Here is a 19,877-nt window from a genome sequence, read left to right on the forward strand (position 1 = left end):
CTAAGGCAGGAGACTTGCTTAAACCTGGGAGGCAGAGGTTGCAGTGAGCTGAGATAGTGCCATTGCACTCCAGCCTGGGTGACAGAGCCAGACTCTGTCTCAAAAAAAAAAAAAAAAAAAAAAAAAAAACAAAAAACTGACAACAGAATCTAATTCATTTAAACTCTAAAAATAATAGGAATAGCACTCAGAAGACTAGACTTTTAAATTTGTCCAATCCATTACTGAGTAACATAACAATAGGACAAAGCATGAGATGTGGACAACATGTTGGACTGGGCTCTCAGCTTGGTTTTCTTCCTACCAGGTTGGGACACTGAGCAAGTCATTTATTGTCTCTGTTTGCAGAGAGGGTCAAGAGTAAAGATACTACCTGCCTTACCTGCCCCCCACCCCACCATGCCCACAGTGGGTATGGCAGACCCCTGAGCTGCCGTAAGCATTATACTAATTGACATAGTTTTGATATTTATCCCCGCCCAAATCTCACATTGGATTATAATTCCCAGTGCTGAAGGTGGGGGCTGATGGGAGGTGTCTGGGTCATGGGGGTGGATCCTTGATCCCTCATGGCTTGGTGCTGCTTTGCAATAGTAAGTGAATTCTGAGATCTGGTCATTGAAAAGTGTGGGGCACCCCCCAACCCACTCTTTCTCTCTTGTTCCTGTTTTCACTATGTGCAGTGCCTGCTCCCACTTCACCTTCCACCATGAGTAAAAGCTCCTTAAGGCCACCCTAGAAGCCAAGTAGATGCCAGCACCACACTTTCTGTACAGCCTGCAGAACCACGAGCCAATTAAACCTCTTTTCTTTATAAATTACCCAGTCTCAGGTATTTCTTTATGGCAATGCAAGAAAGACCTAATACACTAATATAGGTTGTAATTTTCCTAATGATAGGATTTGGAACAGTCTCTTCTATTCTTAAGCAATTACTTTTATTTCACATAGAAGAATATTTAAAATTAGCTGTTATCACAGGAATTTTCTGAGAAATTCCATCCTAAAGGGGTAGTGTCCCTTCTTAGGAAATGCAGTATTGAGCACACAAGGGGCCTTCTGGAGTCCTAAAAATGCCTTATATTTTGGTGTTCGTGGTCACACAGATGAATGCATGCATAAGAATTCACTGAGTGACACCCTTATGAGCTGTGCTCTTTATTGTGTATAAATTATACCTCAATAAAAAGTGCCATGAAAAATATGTATAACATTTAGCTGGATGTAGTACCATGTGCCTGTAGTCCCAACTACTCAGAGGCTGAGGTGGGAGGATTGCTTGACCTCTGTTTGGTTCCAGCCAGGGCAGCCTAGTGAGACCCTATTTCTCTTTTTCTAAAAAGTGCAAAATTTAAATATATCAATTATTTTTTAAAAAATTATTTTATTTTATTTTATTTTTATTTTTATTTTTATTTTTTTTTTGAGACGGAGTCTCGCTCTGTCGCCCAGGCTGGAGTGCAGTGGCCGGATCTCAGCTCACTGCAAGCTCCGCCTCCCGGGTTCACGCCATTCTCCTGCCTCACCCTCCCGAGTAGCTGGGACTACAGGCGCCCACAACCGCGCCCGGCTAATTTTTTGTATTTTTAGTAGAGACGGGGTTTCACCGTGGTCTCGATCTCCTGACCTTGTGATCCGCCCGCCTCGGCCTCCCAAAGTGCTGGGATTACAGGCGTGAGCCACCGCGCCCGGCCTTTTATTTTAATTAATTAAATATTTATTTATTTATTTTGAGACTGGGTTATGAGACTGGCTAATTTTTATATTTTTGGTAGGGATGGGATTTCACCATGTTGCCCAGGCTGGCCTCTAACTCCTGGACTCAAGCAATCCTCCCGCTTTGGCCTCCCAAAGTGCTGGGATTACAGGCCTGAGCCACTGTGCTTGGTCAAATACATCAATTTTTGGCTAGCATTTAAATTCTTGGCTATTTAAAGCCAGTTTAAATAGAAAGATGCCTAAGTGGATACAGAAAAAACAAACATGATTATAAATAATTAATTTGTTAATGATTACTATTTTTTTACTAAGTTGATACAGACTTATAAGCCAATCTCCACCCACCTCATAGTGAGGAGGCTACTACTCAACATCCCTTGACTCCAGTAAAAAATAATGTGCAAAGAGAAATAAAAATAATCTGTGTTTTTGTAACTAATCCAGACATTTTAATTCCTAGAGAGGAACTGAAAAACCCCAATGAACCGGTTAATTAAACTCATTGATTCTTTCCAGTTTTAGGGGCCTATCATATTCCAGATATCATTCTGGGTATTACGGATATAGCAGTAAACAAACAAACATGCAGGACTTAACATTCCATGTGATAACAATCGTATCTACACTTAATAATGTATAACCATTACTTGTGGCATTCATAAAGGAAACTTTGTACCTTGGTAGAATTGAATGGTAAATAAAAGAAACAAGTTTACATTTCTACTGCTTTATAATGTGATGCTCACCTCTGCAATCAAGGCATAATTTGGAACCATCATCGCAAATGGTCTAAACAGGGCTTTCAAATTATCTGGCAATTCAGTTCTGCCTGCATAGCCAGGATTCATTGTGATGAAGGCTGCACAAGTCATCACCAACTTTATTTCCCTCCCCTCAAACATGAATCTAGAGAGCTGTTCGAAGATAAAATATAGGTTAACACTCTTCCAGACACTTGTAAAATTTTTTACCTAATTATCACTTGAATGCAAGACTCATGTAATGAAGCACTAAAGCAAAGACTACTGAACACCATTGTTGGACAACAGGGAACATTTCTGATTCTGTCCTGTCTATTTCCAATATCTTCTGGGCTCTGTGTTTCCTGATTTCTGCCTCCCTGCACCTGACTTGCCCAAATTGTCTCTTCCTTCCTAGTCAAGTCCTGAAATCTTCTAGGTCTGAACATTTACTGAGCCTCTTCAATTCAACTTTCTTTTTTTTCTTTTTTTGAGACAGGGTCTTGCTTTGTCTCCCAGGTTGGAGTGTAAGTGGCATGATCAGAGCTCACTGCAGCCTTGACATCTCAGGCTCAAGCAATCCTCCCACCTCATACCTCAGCCTGCCAAGTAGGTGGGACCAAGGCATGCCCCGCCATGCCCCACTAATTTTAAATTCATCTTGGACTTACTGACCATTAAACCTTCTCCACTCCCACTTTCTGGTATTCCCCAAGAAATTTCAATCTAATCTTAGTTCTTGAGTTGTTGAGGCCCCACTGTCACTGTTTTTGTCACCACCCCTTCACTTTTACTTAACAGCAAACACTTGTTGAGTGCCTGTTGCAGGTGAGGCAATAGGTGAGGCAATAAGTGAGGCATGGAGGCACACAGCTGAAGGAGCCTCACTCTTGAGATCACCAGAAACTCCCAGGCTTGCTGTCTGCAATCAACCTGGAAGCCACGACCACACAGTGCAACACATGCTACAGTGCAGGTGTGTGCAAAGCCCATGGAGGTAGTAAGCAACCTGCTTGGGATCTGAAGAAGGAAGAATGATGTTTCAGGTGAAGGAACAGGGGCAGCCATTCCAGGAAAAGTGAGCAGGAGCAAGAAACAACACTGCATGTTCCAGAAATGACCGGCAATTTACTTTGCTAAAGGGCAAAGTTCCAGAAAGCATAGCTAAGCTGGGCCTGAGCATCAGGAGTCTTGCACACTAAACTAAATAATTTAGATTTTGTCCCATGTTTGTGGGGAAGCAGAGAAGACTTTTAAGCAGAGTGATAGGATTGAAGTTGGCAGCAGAGAGGTTGGACAGGCTACAGACAGGGAGATTAGTAAGGAATGATCACTGGGGACATGATGAGAGCCAGAATTCAAGAGGTGTAAGTGGGGAGGAGAGGCATCTAGTAGATAAAATTAACAGGATTTGGTGATGGCTTAGATTCTGGGACTGACAGTGATGGGTCAAATCCAAGGTGAGTTCCAGGTTTCTAGTTGGGCCACTAGATGAAGGTGCTATCAACAGACATGAGGAATACAGGGAAGATCAGGATGGAGTAGGGTGATGTGCCGCAGCCTGGAGGAGAGAATGGATGGTACAACTGGAGACCTTTTCTGCTGCTGCTGAATGATTGCTTGTGCTAGCAAACCCCTCAATTTCTGTGGTTTAGTTTATCTATTTCAAGTTATATACCCCACTCCAACGGTCTTATTTGGCACTGGCAGCTTGAGGACGAGGCTGGTTATCTGCAGATGCTCTCCTGTCTTTCTCTGCCCTCACGTGGCTGCTCTCCAGGGGGCAAAGCTTCAGTTCTGCCTCTACTCTCTCTGGTCCCCGTCCCCTTACTCCATATACTTTGCTGTCACTGAACTGCTCAACTAGATGATAATAACTTGCATAATATAGAGTACGCTATCTCTGTATTTAAAGATCTTGCATTTAATGAGGCCTCCCCAGAGTATGCAGGAACGTGAGGGGGTCCAGGTAAGGGAGCTTAGACTTTAGGGTCTGATAATTTTTGATGTATATGAAAATAGTTTTTAAACTTTGAATTCTTTTCACCTATTACCTTGAGGGAAATGACATATACTTCACATAGGTTTGGTGTAAGATGAAACAAGTGTGAGCACATACCACAATGACTTACACAATTTAGTAGTTCACTATAGTCCAAGTCATGATTGCTTTTGATTAGTTCTATAGTTCGCTTTTTTGCAGAGGGCGATAATCAAAATATTTAACAACTCTTATCAGGGCACCTTCCAACGAGATAGCCTCTGCCTCTGGAGCTAGAGCTGAGTCCAGAGTGCCTCGTGCTGTGCCAGGATGAACCCTTATTGGTGGATCGAGAGGAGGTCTGGCGCTCTTTGGAAAGGGCCAAGGGAGTAGTGGGGGCCCTCACAGGGCTTGGAGCAGTGCTGTTTTGGTTTGTAGAGGCTGTACACCAGTGCTGCCCATTGTGACCAGATCTCCAAAGGTCAACACAGAGTGGTAGAGACTTGGTCCCAACCTTCATTGCCATTCGCTTCTGAATATGAAATTCCTTCTCTAGAGGCATGCTTATAAGGGGCTCAAACAAATTTTAAATAATAGGACCACTCAGTATTTTCATCTCACCCCATATTCCTTGGATTTTTCCAGTCCAGTGAGCTCTGGAGAGCCAAGTCCCCTTGAGCTCCCCAGGATTCCTCCCTAACATTTTCAGCATCTCCTTCCTAAAATGTAACATTCTGTGAGTTACTGACAAACTTAAGGATTGCTACCTTGAAAGTCGATTGCCCAGTGCCTTACCTTTGCCGCTTTGGCGTTCCTAATGGTAATGAGTTGCTGCGCAATGACGGACAGAACTTCTATGTCAATTCGATTAAATTCATCAAAGCAGCACCAGGCCCCTGACTGTGCCAAGCCACTGAAGAAGCGTCCCATCATCTGAAATCAAAATAAAGCAGTTCAACTTTGCATTGCGTAGTTCAACGCCTTCAAAAATTAAATTTTGAGCTGAAATATTAAAGAAAAAAGAGATGGTATCTGCAAATAAGCGATAGTTTTATGTGAATACTGGTCTATGTCAGAAGTAAACACTTTTCTACAAGAGGAAATATGTTTTTGAGTCTCTCTAAGTGATTTGAATCTGTTTTATTTTTAAACAAAATGACAATCTGACCAATTTTCCTTCTTGTTTATAACCTCCACTCACCTCTGCAAATACTTGACAGATTCTCAAATAATCTGACACATGGAACATACAAACTTAAGGACTTTAAAAAAACTTGCAAAATTTTACTAATGGAAGCTTTCATTGTCTTTAGAAGGTATTCTACATGGTGGACACACACAAGGACTACTGAGCAGAAGGCACACCTGTGCAGATTATGGCAGCGATTCTTAATTTCTTCTACAGCAGAATCCTAATGGTGGAGGAAAATGAGAACGTACCATCTAAAGCGTGGCATTTCTTTTGGGCACTTGAGATATTGGTTAAGCATGTGTATAAATCTTGCGTTATATCATATCTATCTCTTTAGTAGTAGAACTAATGGTTTTAAAATTTCAAGGTGGTCAACTGAACACATACTACTTCTTCCCCTTCCTCTGATTCCCACAAATCACAGAAAGACTGATAGATCTGTGTGCATATCTCTCTCCTTTTCTGTGTCCACACTTATACCTGTACCTGCTTGATAAAAACATAATGGAAAGGGAAACCAGCAGGAAGAAAGTTTTGAAAAAAAAAAAGCTGGAACATGGAAAGTATAGGGAAACAGATTGTCCAACTGAGAACAGAGAATTGCAGCGCCAAAACAGAGGGAGGGGAGTAATGCCCTTCATGAGGCCTCCAAGAAACTCCAAACCCAATATCAATACATGCAAGTTGGAGTACATGCAACATGAATACATACATGTAGAAAAGCAGATATAGGCTCTACAGAAATATTTGGAAATTAGGCAAAGATCCACACTTGGAATGATTGGGTCTATGGGTCCTTCCTCTCTCTGTTCTTCCTTCCTCTCACCCCAAGTAGAGTAAACAGGGCCCTTGAGATTTTAGTGCTGTCATCCCCACCAGGCTAAAACGAAGGACTGCCTCATAAACAAAGGGGGAGATCTGCCTTGGGGAGATATTAATATTAGGAGATACTGGGAGATGACATTATGCTTGGGAGATAAGGAAAGCAGAGACAAGGAGAGAAAGATGGTTCCAGACTTCCACTTCAGTCACTGAGATTCAAAAATAATAAAAGAAAGTGAAACCCACTGAAATACACTACATTAGAAGGAAAATCCTTATTATTTGGCATTCGATGTGGGCTTTCTCACTTACTGGCTGCTTGGTGTGCGTACATTCTATGGAGAAGCCTGCTGGCTACACATTCTATACTCCCACAGAGTTCTTGGCAGCTCTTTCATTCAAGGAAGGGGCATTTGGGGGAAACAAGTTGTTTACACTAATTAAATTAGTCCTTCATCTATCCTTATGAACCAATAGGTGAAGATTCAAGAAAGAGAAGGAATGAGAAGAATAAACTAATGAGCAACTTTGGAGAAAGTGGAGATAATTTAGGGAGCAGAAAGTAATTTTACAAAATTGAAATGGAATCCTCAGAGAGATTTGGGAGGGAAACACATTCCTAAAATAAAACAAGATACTCTAAAAAAAGAAATCAGTCAGAGATAAGAAACAGTCCCTGGAAATTAGTAATAATATAGCCAAGGTAAGAGAAGTTGAATGAACTCATGGAATGATAGTACTAAATGATACTCATGGACAGTACTAAAGACCAAGTTGGTGTTCTGTACAACAAAGCTGCGGAATGCTTCCATATTGTAGGGGAATGGTCTTCATACTTAGGATACACGTAAGTCCTGGCATACGTGGAGACTTCCCAAGGGATACTTATGAACAGACAGTTCTAAAGGAAGTAACAAAGAAAATTCCAGATCTTGATCTGTGACACAGACTCTTTGCTAATATTTTTCTCTTTGAGAACATGTCTGTGGTCATGGTGGTTCTTCATTTCCATTTGCTCTTCAAAAATGACCCTCTCTCTCTGCCACTCCTGCCTCTGCAGTTTGTGTCTGGCTGAGGAGGAGAGTGGGGGGTTTGAAATCCAGCCCTGACATGGCTGCTGACTTGGTGAACATGTGCCACAGGTGTGGAGGCTCAGCAGATGATACTAGCAGGCTTGCTCTTATCCAAACCAGATCTTACGATGGTGCATTGCTCCAGGATGCAAAAACCTCCAGGGTGCCAAACAAAGGAGCAGTTCCAAATATTGATCATGAATGCAGGAAAGCTTGCAATAACTGGCTGGTTAACAAATACTTTTTCGAGTCAGGTGATCTCCAATTCTTCGTTTTCAACAAAAGTGAAGGACAGGGTCAATGCCTACAGGCCAAAGATAACCAGGAACACACCTGTAGTCAGACACAATTGGGTTTACCACTCGTTGCAACAAGGGAGAGCACACTCTGTGGGAAACCAAGGTTTCTCTCAGTAAAAGGATATCAGGAGGACTTGTCACAGGATTTGGGCTTGTGTTAGAAAATTCTGGGGAAGGGTCAGTGAAGAAGGGTTTTGCTCTATTAGTTTTTAAGAGCTACTATAACAAATTGCCATAAACTGAATGGCTTAAAGCAGCAGAAATTTATTCTCTCACAGTTCCAGAGGCTAGAAGTCTGAAATAAAGGTATCAACAGAGCCATGCTCATTCTGAAGGTTCTGGGGTGTAGGATTCTTCCTTGCCTCTTGGTAGCTTCTAGTGGTTGCCAGCAACCCTTGGGATTCCTTGGCTTCTTGTACTGCTTCACTCTGATCTCTACCTCCTGTGTATCTTCACTTGGCTGCCTTCTCTCTCTCTGTCTATATCCACATTTTTCTCTTCTTACAAAGGCACTAGTTAGTTATTTGATTAGGGCCCGTAGAATTCCAGTATGGCCTCATTTTAAACATCTGAGTCTTTACAAATGTAAAGACTCAAATTAGGTAACATTCAGATACTAGGCATGAGGACTTGAACATATTTTGAGGGGACACAATTCAATCCACAATATTGTGGATTAGGTGCTGACAGGAAGCAGGGGCAAACTTATGATGGATATCATAATCATATTATACAGGAGGCTGATGGATAGCTGGCTGAGGCTATCATTGGTAAAGGTGAAGCAGTTACACAGCTTAGCCTGGAGAGGGAGATATTAGACTATTTTTTGTGGTTTGGACAGCATTGTTGTGTGTTCTCAGACACGATTATGGCATCTCATTCCATAATGGATGCATCGTGACCTGGTCTGTAGTTGGTGGCCTGTGAAATTGTTTGTGTTCCACCGGAGAAGCAAATAGTCTGAGTCAGGTTGGCTCTCAGCTGATAGCAGTCAGGGGTTATTTTGTTTTGTTTTGTTTTTCAGAGATGAATTGTGTAGCAATTAATTGACGATTAGAAATAAGTTTTGGTGTTATTTCTATCATTTTATTTTGTGATGATTTCTATTAAAAAATCTTTATTCTGAAAAATTTCAAACATACACAAGAGCTGAAAGAAGGTATATGTCACCCAGCTTAACAATTACCAACATTCTGCTATTTTCAAAATACTCTCCAACATTTTTTGTTGTTATTTTAAAGCAAACCCTAGACATCATATTATTTCACAATAAACTCTGTAACACATAAAAACCCCCAAATTACCCATATCAATACTGCTAACCTACTCAAAGAAAAACCCAATAATTATTTAATATCTTGTTCAATTTTCCTCAATCGTACTGATATTGTCCTTTTACAATTGGTTTGTTCCAATAAAGATACAAGCAAGGTACAAACATTGCATTTGGGTACTGTGTCTCTTAAATCTCTTTAAATTTATAGCAGTTCCCTGAATCCTCTCTCTTTTATGCAATTTATTTTTGAAGGTCTGTAAGTTATTTTCCCTATAGAATTCCCCTGATTCCATATTTAGCTGATTGTATTCTTGTGGTGTTAACACATTCTTTTATCTCATACACCTGTATTTCTTGAAAACTGGTATTTAAATCTAGAGACTCCATTAGATTCATTAGGTTGAAGGTAAATTTTTTTGAACAGGAATAATTCATAGCTTATATATCATAACAGGAGATACGTATTTTTTGATTGTCAAAGTTGTGATTGATCAGTGGATTACTATCCCGATTCGTCCATTATAAAATTTCCAATTAGTCTTTAGTGGTTTTAGCAATGATGGTATACCATTTCATACTCCTCAGACTGACAGCAGTTATGGAACCTGACAGCATGGGCACGGATGTGGAGCATAGGCAGCTCTTATACACTTGCAGGGGGAGTATTAATTACCACAATCATGGAAGAAGCATTTGTCCTTATTGAGTCAATATGATATGTATATGTACCTTGAGACCAACTCCTATATTCCAAGCCAGATAAACCATGCACCCATTCACCTGGAGGCCTGTGTAATAATGCTTATTGCAGCATTGCTTACAGTAGCAAATACTATATTAGAAACAACCCAAATACCTATCAGAAGAAAAAAACCATAAAAACAGAGCAGTGAAAATGAATTTAAAAAAATAGAGCTATAGTATTAGCCTGGATGAATCTCATAGACAAAGTGCTCAGTGGAAAAACCAAAATGTAGAATGTAGCACACAAAATGATGCTATGTTTTAAATTTAGGACTACACACATACATATGCACACATGTGAATGATAACCCGCAAATTCAGAATAGAAGTTATCTCTGGCGAAGAGAGACAGAGGATTTCAAGTGCGCTGGTAACATTTTATCTCTTAGCTGGGAGGTGGCTAAGTAGATGTTCATTATTTTATTCTTTATATCTTTTTATGTTTCTAAATTTGCATATAATATGTACTTTTTTAAAAAAAGGGAGAGAACATTTGACTTGAATCAAAAGACGTGTTCAAATTCTTTCTCTGCCATTTTCTAGTGGTGACTGCTGGCGAGTTACTTCACTGTCCAAATCTCACTCCCATCTGTGCAATGATGACAACACTGTTCTATCAAAGAGGACTGTTGGGAAGGTAAATCAGATAATATGCCTTCTCCTGAGTCTAAACACAAAGTCTCAGCCCAGTGCTTGAGTGTTTCATTTGCTTTTTGTAGAAAGGAAGAGTTTCAAAGGAGACCAAATCCAGAGGAAAACTTTAGGGCAAGAGAGTTCCTGGAGGAGCAGGAACTAGGTCTTAGGAAAGGCAGCACATCTGACCAGGGATCTGCAGGGTAACCTCCTTCTGCCCAAATCTCTCCTGTCTCTTACAAAGTTGTCAGGAACCGGAAAAAGCAGGTAGAGAAAACAGGAAAAGGGGACTGGTCAGAGCCCTGGGGAACATCCACACATGAAGGGACATTTAAGGCAGAAAAGAATAGCCCTTGGAGACAATCTTGTTTTGCTTAGAAATCTTATGTTGCAGAAACCCTTAGAGGATACCATTCCTCTTTCTCTGGAAACTGCGTACCACATCTAACTCTCAACAGCCATCCATGCCTGTATGAGTCAGACTATACCCTCTTCTTCTGGCTATTGCTTACGAATCTAGGGGTGATCACTTGAACCCACTTTGCCAGTTAGAATCCTCCTTTCAAAATTTGTAATATGAAAATATGCTGTTTTCTCTGCAAGGTTCTAGAGAGAAGGCTCTAAAGTTCCCAATGCCAAGGAGTTGGCTGCTCTCGTTCCTACTCAGCCTGAGTCATGCTCAACTCTTCTCTGATTCCGTGAGATATCCCACTATCTAAGTAACCTTTCAATAAGTTTATTTTTTCTTATTGTTGCTTAAAATGTAAAATAAGTGTGTTTATGTGTTTAGCAATCTAAACAAATACAAGAAAATAGCAACAAGCAAGAGAAAATATGAGAGTATTTAAGAGAAGTGGAGAACAGAAGTAGGAGGCCCAGAGCAGAGAACAGAGACAAAATGATAAGCAAAGAAGCAATAAAATAAGGTCTCACTAGGCTGACAAGACATATTTTTCCCGTTAAAGAGCTTCCCAAAATGACAAACCAAATGAATAAAGAAAATTATCTTATGTAGACACATCCTGGTAGATTTTCACAATACCGAGGATCAAGAGAAAATCCTATAAGCTGCCGGAGATAGAGAGGAAGCAAAATATTACTAAACCTCCAAAATTTATTAAGCCATGATCAGTTTTATCATTAGCAAAATGCATACTAGAAGACAATGAAGTGAGGCCTTCAAAGTCAGGTGAGAAAATCATTTTAAACCTATAATTCCACCCTCTACAAATTATCAATCAAGTATGATGACTCAGTAAAGACAGAATATTTATAAACTTGAATGGGAAAAAAATTGCTCTAGGAAGTATTCCAACAAAATTAAAATGAAATATAAGAAAGATGCAAAACTGAAATACAAAGAACAGTGGCAGCTGAATCTACTCTAGAACAGTGGTTCTTAAATCTGAGTGTGCATCAGAATCACCTGGAAGTTTGTTTCAAAAAAGCCTCTCGTTGCTACGCTCCAGCTCCAAAGTTTCTGATTAAGTAGGTCTGACATGGGGCTTTATAATTTGCATTTCCAACAAGTTGTCAGGTGACGCTAATGCTGTTGGTTCAGGGTTCATGCTCTCAGAACCACGGTCTAGGGCTTAGCTTCTCAAAGTGGACCAGTATTGATGTGCACCACCTTGGTGGATGTCAGAAATGCACAATTTCAGGCCCCACCCCAGACCTGCAGATCAGAATATGTAGTTTAATAAATATCTCCGGGTGATTCACAGCACACAGAAGTTAGAAAAATAATGGTTCTGGCCAGGTGCAGTGGCTCACACCTGTAATTCCAGCACCTTGGGAGGCTGATGTGGGCAGATCACGAGGTCAGGAGCTGGCCAAGATGGTGAAACCTCATCTCTACTAAAAATACAAAAATTAGCCGGGCGTGGTGGTGGGCGCCTGTAATCCCAGCTACTCAGGAGACTGAGGCAAGGAACTGCTCGAACCCGGGAAGCGGAGGTTGCAGTGAGCCGAGATTGTGCCACTGCATCCTGGGCAACAGAGTGAGACTCCGTCTCAAAATAAAAAATAAAAAATAAAAAGTAAAAAATAAAAAATGAGAAAAATATTGGTTCTAGAAGTAAACAAAGTGGAAAGAAAACACGATCCACTAACCCTGAAGCTTAGGACGTTTACTTTGAATGGCAGGGGTTTGTGATGTATGTATTGATCTTTCTCTATGGGGCCAATTATTCTATTAAATTCCACTATGAACAGTCTTTGATATTATAAGTGCTGTATAAGGGATTTACATTTTTATGTTCAGCCCCCAGACAAAGCAATGAAGATATAATTTAGTTATAGAATAAAATACAAATTTTATAAAATTTGACATGGTAAAAGTGAGGTTGAAACAGAAAGTCCAACTTCATTAGACACACAAAGTTGTGTCTAATAAAATCCTCATCTATTTAATGTGTTGGCAGATAGTGTCCAAAGTGGGTACATAAAAATATAGAAACAAATGTATGCTTTTACAGTTTAAATAGCAACCACCAGAAGAAATAAAGCCAAACAAGGATTCCTGCAAATCCATGAGCTTTTTTTTAGGGGATCTGTGAGGCAAAAGTGTTTTCATAATAATACCAAGGTGTTATATGCTTTCTTCACTCTCACTCTCTCATGAGAGTACAGAGTATGAAAAGATGTGGATATGATTTCAGTTTTTACACAGCAAATAACCTTTAAGAAACTAACATTTGTCAAGTTTTGGTGTAGTTCAAAGAAGAGTATAAACAGTTAACTGAAAAAGTTCTTTAAAATATTCGTCTTTTCAGAGTCTATATCTATGTGAGGTTAGATTTTCTTCAAATGTTCAACCAAAAAAAAACGTATCTCAACAGACTGAATGTAGAAGCAAATCGGAGAATCTGGCTGTCTTCTATTATGCCAAATATTAGCATAATAGCAATATTTTGAAAACATTAGAGATTTTCAAAAATATAAAAGTGGGACAATTTTTTTTGTTTGGAAGTTTTCTCATTAATTTTTAAGAGTGTAAAGGGGTCCCATGACCAAAAAGTTTGAGAACCACTGTATTGAAAAACCTTACCAGGAATTCTCACCTCCCACATATTTCATGTTCAATACACCATTCTCTGAATTGCCAATTTCCTACTGTAAGCTTAGTCCTTGTTCTTTATTTTCCCTGCTATTCTATCTTGTACCTCATCTCATTTCTTTCTTCTTACTGACATGTACAGATTTTTTATTTTTTCATAAATAAAAAATTAATTTATCAATTGATTGATAATCATCCCCTGGCCTTGATTCTCATCCAGACTACCCAGACTACCATGTGTTGACTCTTCTCCCTTGCTCTATTTATTCCACTTTAGCCATTATTTGCCCCATTTCTTTTCTCTTGCTTGTCATCACTCCATTCTCACTTTATTTTGTTATGTCATGTTGCAAATAGAGAAAGACATATAAAACACTTAAATGTTAATATTCAGATGCAAGAACTGTACCTTGTAGTCCAAACCATCCGAACAGTTAAAGACCACACACTGGATGGCAAGAGCTTTTGCCAGATCTTTGGTAGTCTCTGTTTTCCCAGTGCCAGCAGGACCAGCTGGTGCACCCCCAAGGTCAAGCTGCAAAGCTCCCATGAGGCAAAGATAGCAGCGATCCTGAAGAAAGTAATAAATTATCAATATGAAGGGAACCAACTCTGGCCACAAATTAAGTCATTTCCTTTCTATGGGGGAAGGATTATTATTTTCTATGAAAAATAGAGCAACTGAAATACACCAAAAGATCCATGTACATAATTAAATAATGCAAATCTTTGCTTTACAAAGATGTATTCATAATAAATTCTTTCAAGAATTAATGTCATATGAAACTTTTCAAGACTTTTGATTGAAAAGCACACTCATGTCAGTATTAACCTAAGTGATCAATAACTTACTGTGAGTGGAGTAATAACCAATCTTGGGCATGCACCCAAATATTCATAGCCGTAAGTGTACTGAGAGAGCGCCATTCTAGCCACACAATTATCCAGGTCTATATCCCAGTAATAGCGCAGTTGTCTCTGCCAGTCAAAAGACTCAACTGTCTCCACCTATATGTGATACACATATTAGATACACTCATTTCAGAAAGCAGTATATAATTTTAGTTAAATGAAACAGTTACCTTGGATTGAACAAGTTCAGTGACTATATCTCTTGCATGCACATCAATGGTAATCAATGCAGTTAGGATGTTTCTGTGTAATTTAGGAAGACTGCCTCGAACTATTGCAGCCAGGGCATTTAATCTCTACAAATAAAAAAAATTGTCATGGTGAATTTTCCAAGATCAGCTTACATATATATATTATCTCTTTCACCATTCAATTTGGAGAGACATTGCTAAAAACCAGCTAATTTTAAGAATCTATAATTTTGTGACCAAACAGGACAGTACTTTTCTTTAATTCCCATGAGACTTCTGTGAACTATATACTGTCTTTACCCCTATTGTACATTTGAGGAAACTGAAGGTCAGAGAGCATAAGTAACTTGATGGCAGTCACACAGTTACGAAGTAGCAAAATGAGACCTGAGTAGACATTTGCCTCCAGAAAAGCCCATGTTCTTAACCACTATGTGATGATTTTCTAGAGGAGAGTGTCCTCCCTAAAAATTAAATGTGGTTAAAGGTGATACTCTTCAGTTTTAGGGGTGGTTTTCCCATTAATAATCAGAAAGTCTGAGCATTTTAACCTAGCCAATGTCTAGTTAAATGAAAAAATTTTCAGAAAGAGTTAGCTAAATTTTTACTTGATTTTTACCTAAATAATTAAATCTTTTTCAAAGAAGAGCAGCGCCTCTGAGGACCTTGCATCATTGTGCTGAAATGTCACTTGGGCCAACCCTGATGAGGGACCATCTCTACGTAGAGGCAAAGGAACTTTCTTTAGGGAGTCATTTCTCTTTTCTGAAGCTATGGAGATGAAATTTCTTTGAGGAATTTCATGAGAGTGTTTTCTCTTACTTCAATAAAGTTGTTTTATTCAATAAATAAATATTTATTGAATATTTACATATAAATATATATAAAGTTGTTTTATTTCAATAAAGTTGTTTTATTCATAAGGTTGTTTCATTTTTCTGTTTTAAGGGTGAATCTTTAAAAATGTAGTATTACTTGGAAGTAGAATTGAATTTGGAGTTAAAGAGTTGGCTTAGGTCCTTACAAGATATACTGTTTGTAAATATTTTCCTTTATTCCCCTGGTTGCCTTTTCACTCTGTTGATTGTTTCCTTTGTTGTGCAAAAGCTTTTAAGTTTGATGCAATCCCATGGATCTATTTGCCTTTTGTTGCTTGTGCTTTTGGTGTTATATTCAAGAAATCAATGCCAACGCCAATGTCAAAGCTTTTCCCCTATGTCTTCTTCTAGGGATTTTACAGTTTCAGGTCTTACACTTAAATCCTTAATCCATTTTGAGTTGATTTTTGTGTATGGTATAAGACAAGGGTCTAATTGCTCCTGCAACTTAATAAGCAAAAAACAAATAACCCAATTTAAAAATTAGCAAGGGAATAGAATAGATATTTATCAGAAAAAGACATGCAAAGGGCTAACTGGGTATATGAAAAGATGATCAACATCACTAATCATAAGGGAAATGCAAATCAAAACCATAATGAGATGTCACCTCACAACTATTAGGGTGACTGTTATCAAAAAAACAAAAGATACCCCATGTTGGCAAGAGCGTGGAGAAAAGAGAACCCTGGTATGCTGCCAGAGGGAATATAAACATGGTGCAGCCATTATGGAAAACAATATGCTGGCTCCTCAAAAAATTAAAAATGGAACTACAATATGACCCAATAATCCCACTCTGGTACACATCCAAAAGAAGTGAAGTCAGGATCTGGAGGAGACTATCTGCACTCCTATGTCCATTGCAGTGTTATTCACAATAGCCAAAATGCGGAAATAACGTAAGCATCCATCAAAGGATAAACACATAAAGATAATATGAGCTGGGCATGATTATCATGCCTGTAATCCAGCACTTTGGGAGACCAAGGCAGGAGGATCACTTAAGGGAAGCTTTTGAGACCAGCCTGAGCAATACAGTGCGACCCTGTCTCTACAAAAAATAATAATAACAAAAATAATTAGCTGGGTGCTATGATCACGTCCCTGCATTCCAGCCTGGGCAATGGAATGAGATCCTGTCTCTTAAAAAAGAAAAAAATAAAAGAAAATGTGGCATACACATACAATGAAATATTTATTATTCAGACTTAAAACAAAGGAAATCCCATGACATGTTACAGCATGAATAAACCTGGAGGATATTAAGCTAAATGAAATAAGTCAGTCATAGAAGGATAAGTCCTGCATGATCTATTTATATGAAGTATCTAAAATAGTTAAATTCATAGAAAAAGAGTAATATGGTGATTACAGGGAGCTAGGGAGAGGAGGAAATGTGGAGTTGCTGTTCAACAAGTATAAAGTTTTAGTGCTATTTAAATGCTATTTAGTAAAATAGCATTTCCTAGCTATAGCTAAAAGTTCTTGATGGTAAATTCTTTGAATTATTTATCGTTTTATTGTTAGCTGCCTGACAGACAACTATTTCTACTTCTAACTATTTCTGTTAGTTGCCTGACAGGCAATGTATTTCTACAAAATAGCGGAAATAGAATTAGAGCCTAAAAATAGAAATGGCATGAATCTGGAGGTTTTCCTGGACTGAATAAACTTCCCTGAGAGGTATCCAGGAACTAGTGAATACAGTTTATGCTTAAAAGTTGCAAACCATTATAACCGTGATGTTTTGTTCTGGAATTGTTTTTCCTCCTATTTTCACAAGTATTCATATGAATACTACACATACATTAAGGTAGTGTCCCTAAAAAAAGTAAAACACAAATAATTTTAGTGAGAATTCTAAAGCTTTGTAAGTCATGTCAGAGCATTAGAATTTCTGAAATAAAGTGAATTTGCATTAACTATGCTTTAAAAAAAAACCCACTAAGACCGTCTTGCAAGACAATAATGTCACTTTGTTATAGATCTCACCTCAAAATTTACTTTTTCAAAATTCTCCAGGGCCTCTATGTGATTACTGTGTTCTGTTTCCAGACATTCAGTCAAATCACGGCACCACATAATTTGAGAAATGGTCAGGATAACCTGCAAGAAAACATCTTTCTTAAATATGTGATACATATCACCAAAAAAGAATACAGAAATATGAAATGTGAGTATGAGTTACTTGAGAAGGGTGGCCAGCCACCACCCAGTCTGTCCTCAGTTTCCCCTGAAAGTCAGCGATGGCAGCTTTGCACAGGCGACGCAGAGATGTGAACATGGCTTCTTCCACTTTACCAAGCCATTCTTCTACATTGCCTCGGGCCTTGAGGCCTTTCCCCAAGCTAACCTAAAAGGTAATCAGAGCATTGATAAAGTGGCTTGTGTGGGACTTGTAAGCTGTATGCCTTCTGTATTTCCATGACAGAATCCTATGCTATATAAACGCTGAAGCCTGACCACAAATACTGAAACTTCTATTGACATTCCACTATACATCTATCTCCTTTCACCCGACCTATTGCTTTATTTTACTGCGTCCACTTGGAGTCAACTCCCTGAAAGAGTAGTCTACATGCACTGCATGGAATTCTTCACTTATTTTCACTTTCCTACTTGCTGCTATCTGATTTTTGTCCCTGATCACTTCTATTCTCAAGTTTTCCCAGGTCCTCCCAACTGAAAAGTCCAAATGACACTTTTCAGTTCTTGTATCTATTTTTTTGGACTTCCAATGGCTTGACTGTCATGGCTGTTTTGGTTTCCTTGATCTGCTCTTCTTCTAACCTCTCTTTACATTTCATGTTTTCCTGAGATTCTATCCTCGGTCTTTCCCCTTCTCTTCTGCACCAGTGATAAGCAAATTCTTTTGCAAGAGGATCAATTCAGAACAAATAAAATGTTTATATGTTCCCATAGATACACCACTGTGTTCTTACTGGACCCAATTCCTTAGCATTTCCCTGCACAGTTCCTGTGTCTGAAATGTCTCCCATGCCCACGTAGAAGATACTCCCCCTTCCATCATACTTGACTTTGTGTGTGTGTGCATATGTGTAGCTCTCCTCTGTGAAGTCACTTGATTCCTCACAGTGTGCTAATATATTCACTCTCTTGGTGTTCCCCATATGCCAGGGGCTGTGCAGTGCCCTGGAGATGCTGCTGCCAGCAACTAACACTTAAATAGTGTTTACTGGGTATTGCTTTAAGTAATTTACATACACTATCCCCTGAACAGGCTCATCACTCCATTAATCAGATACAATTACTAATCCCTGTCTTTTGGATGAGATTAAGGGGTGGGACTTAGTCCAAGTGGCCTGATAGTAGAACCAGTACTCTTAATCAGTCCATTAGTGTGCCTCTTGTGGGGAGTTAAATAAGACATGGTTCTAGTTTTCTCCACTATATTTCCAACAACAGAACACATGTCTTTGTTATTGCATTTTCTGTGGTGATTTTCAGTTGTTTGTTCGACTACTTCTCTGTTAGACTTTGAGCTCTTTGAGGGCAAGAATTTTATCTTGGTTATCCTTGAAATTGCTGAGCCAACAGAGTACCTGTATGCTTAGAGCGAGAATAACCCTAGAAGAGTAACAAAGTTCATCAATAAAGAAATATAAACAAAAGCACCTCACCCTTTCTCCCTCTGGTGACAGCATTGCCAAAATATCATTAGTATAAACCTTTTCTGGTTCTCCATCAATACCAGGAATCTTTCCTTCAGCAGGAGGCATGAGAGCAAATTCGAGCTTTGAAATGGAGTCGAAGCATTTCCTTAAGTGTGGCTGCACAGCCTGTGGATTTCGTGTCTGGGCCAAAATCTCCAGAAGTTCATCATTTGACAAGAAGTAAAACCTGGATTAAAGAACATCCTTAAAATATAACTTGAAATTGAAGTATAGTCTCAGATAGACATAAAAGATAAATTCCTTAGCCACATCTCTTCCCTGTCCACCAATTTCCTGGACCTCCAATTATACTGGTCATGGGCTTCTGGGGAGGCCACATATCTCTAAACATGATTTCTGTGAAAATTAGTGATGATGCATTTAGGTGTGATGATGCACACCTAGAATTACTGTCTAGTACATAAAAGATAGACATTGTTCATAAAAACTGTAAAAATGCTAGAAACTGATGTGTTCACATATCTGTCTTAAAGTCTCCAGAGTGAAGATGTATTATTTCTTTTCCCTAAAATCTAGCCTAGTATGTCACACATACCTGGTATTCAATACATTATTTGTTGAAGAGTTAATAGATGGATAGGTGGTTGCAGGAGAACCTTATTGGGTTGTGTGAATGTGTACTGGGCCATTCTCTTAACTCAAAGGCATTTGCTATTCTCTG

At 39.0% G+C, this 19,877-nt stretch overlaps 1 protein-coding gene across 3 annotated transcripts in view; it reads right to left on the reverse strand.

Annotated features, from left to right (window-relative positions):
• Window positions 1-19,877, reverse strand: part of DNAH6 (dynein axonemal heavy chain 6) — a 368,310-nt gene that overhangs the window by 180,158 nt on the left and 168,275 nt on the right. For all 3 annotated transcript variants that reach the window (XM_050754693.1, XM_050754695.1, XM_050754692.1), the window contains exons 24-31: window positions 19,163-19,382; window positions 17,710-17,874; window positions 17,514-17,627; window positions 14,620-14,745; window positions 14,390-14,545; window positions 13,947-14,108; window positions 5,236-5,373; window positions 2,466-2,633 (exon numbers count right to left, since the gene is read on the reverse strand). In XM_050754693.1, the coding sequence (XP_050610650.1) occupies window positions 2,466-2,633; window positions 5,236-5,373; window positions 13,947-14,108; window positions 14,390-14,545; window positions 14,620-14,745; window positions 17,514-17,627; window positions 17,710-17,874; window positions 19,163-19,382 (1,249 nt within the window). The remainder of the gene's footprint in view (window positions 1-2,465; window positions 2,634-5,235; window positions 5,374-13,946; window positions 14,109-14,389; window positions 14,546-14,619; window positions 14,746-17,513; window positions 17,628-17,709; window positions 17,875-19,162; window positions 19,383-19,877) is intronic.

The sequence above is a fragment of the Macaca thibetana genome, chromosome 13 (assembly GCF_024542745.1).
Source record: "Macaca thibetana thibetana isolate TM-01 chromosome 13, ASM2454274v1, whole genome shotgun sequence".
NCBI classification, from domain to species: Eukaryota; Metazoa; Chordata; class Mammalia; order Primates; family Cercopithecidae; genus Macaca; species Macaca thibetana.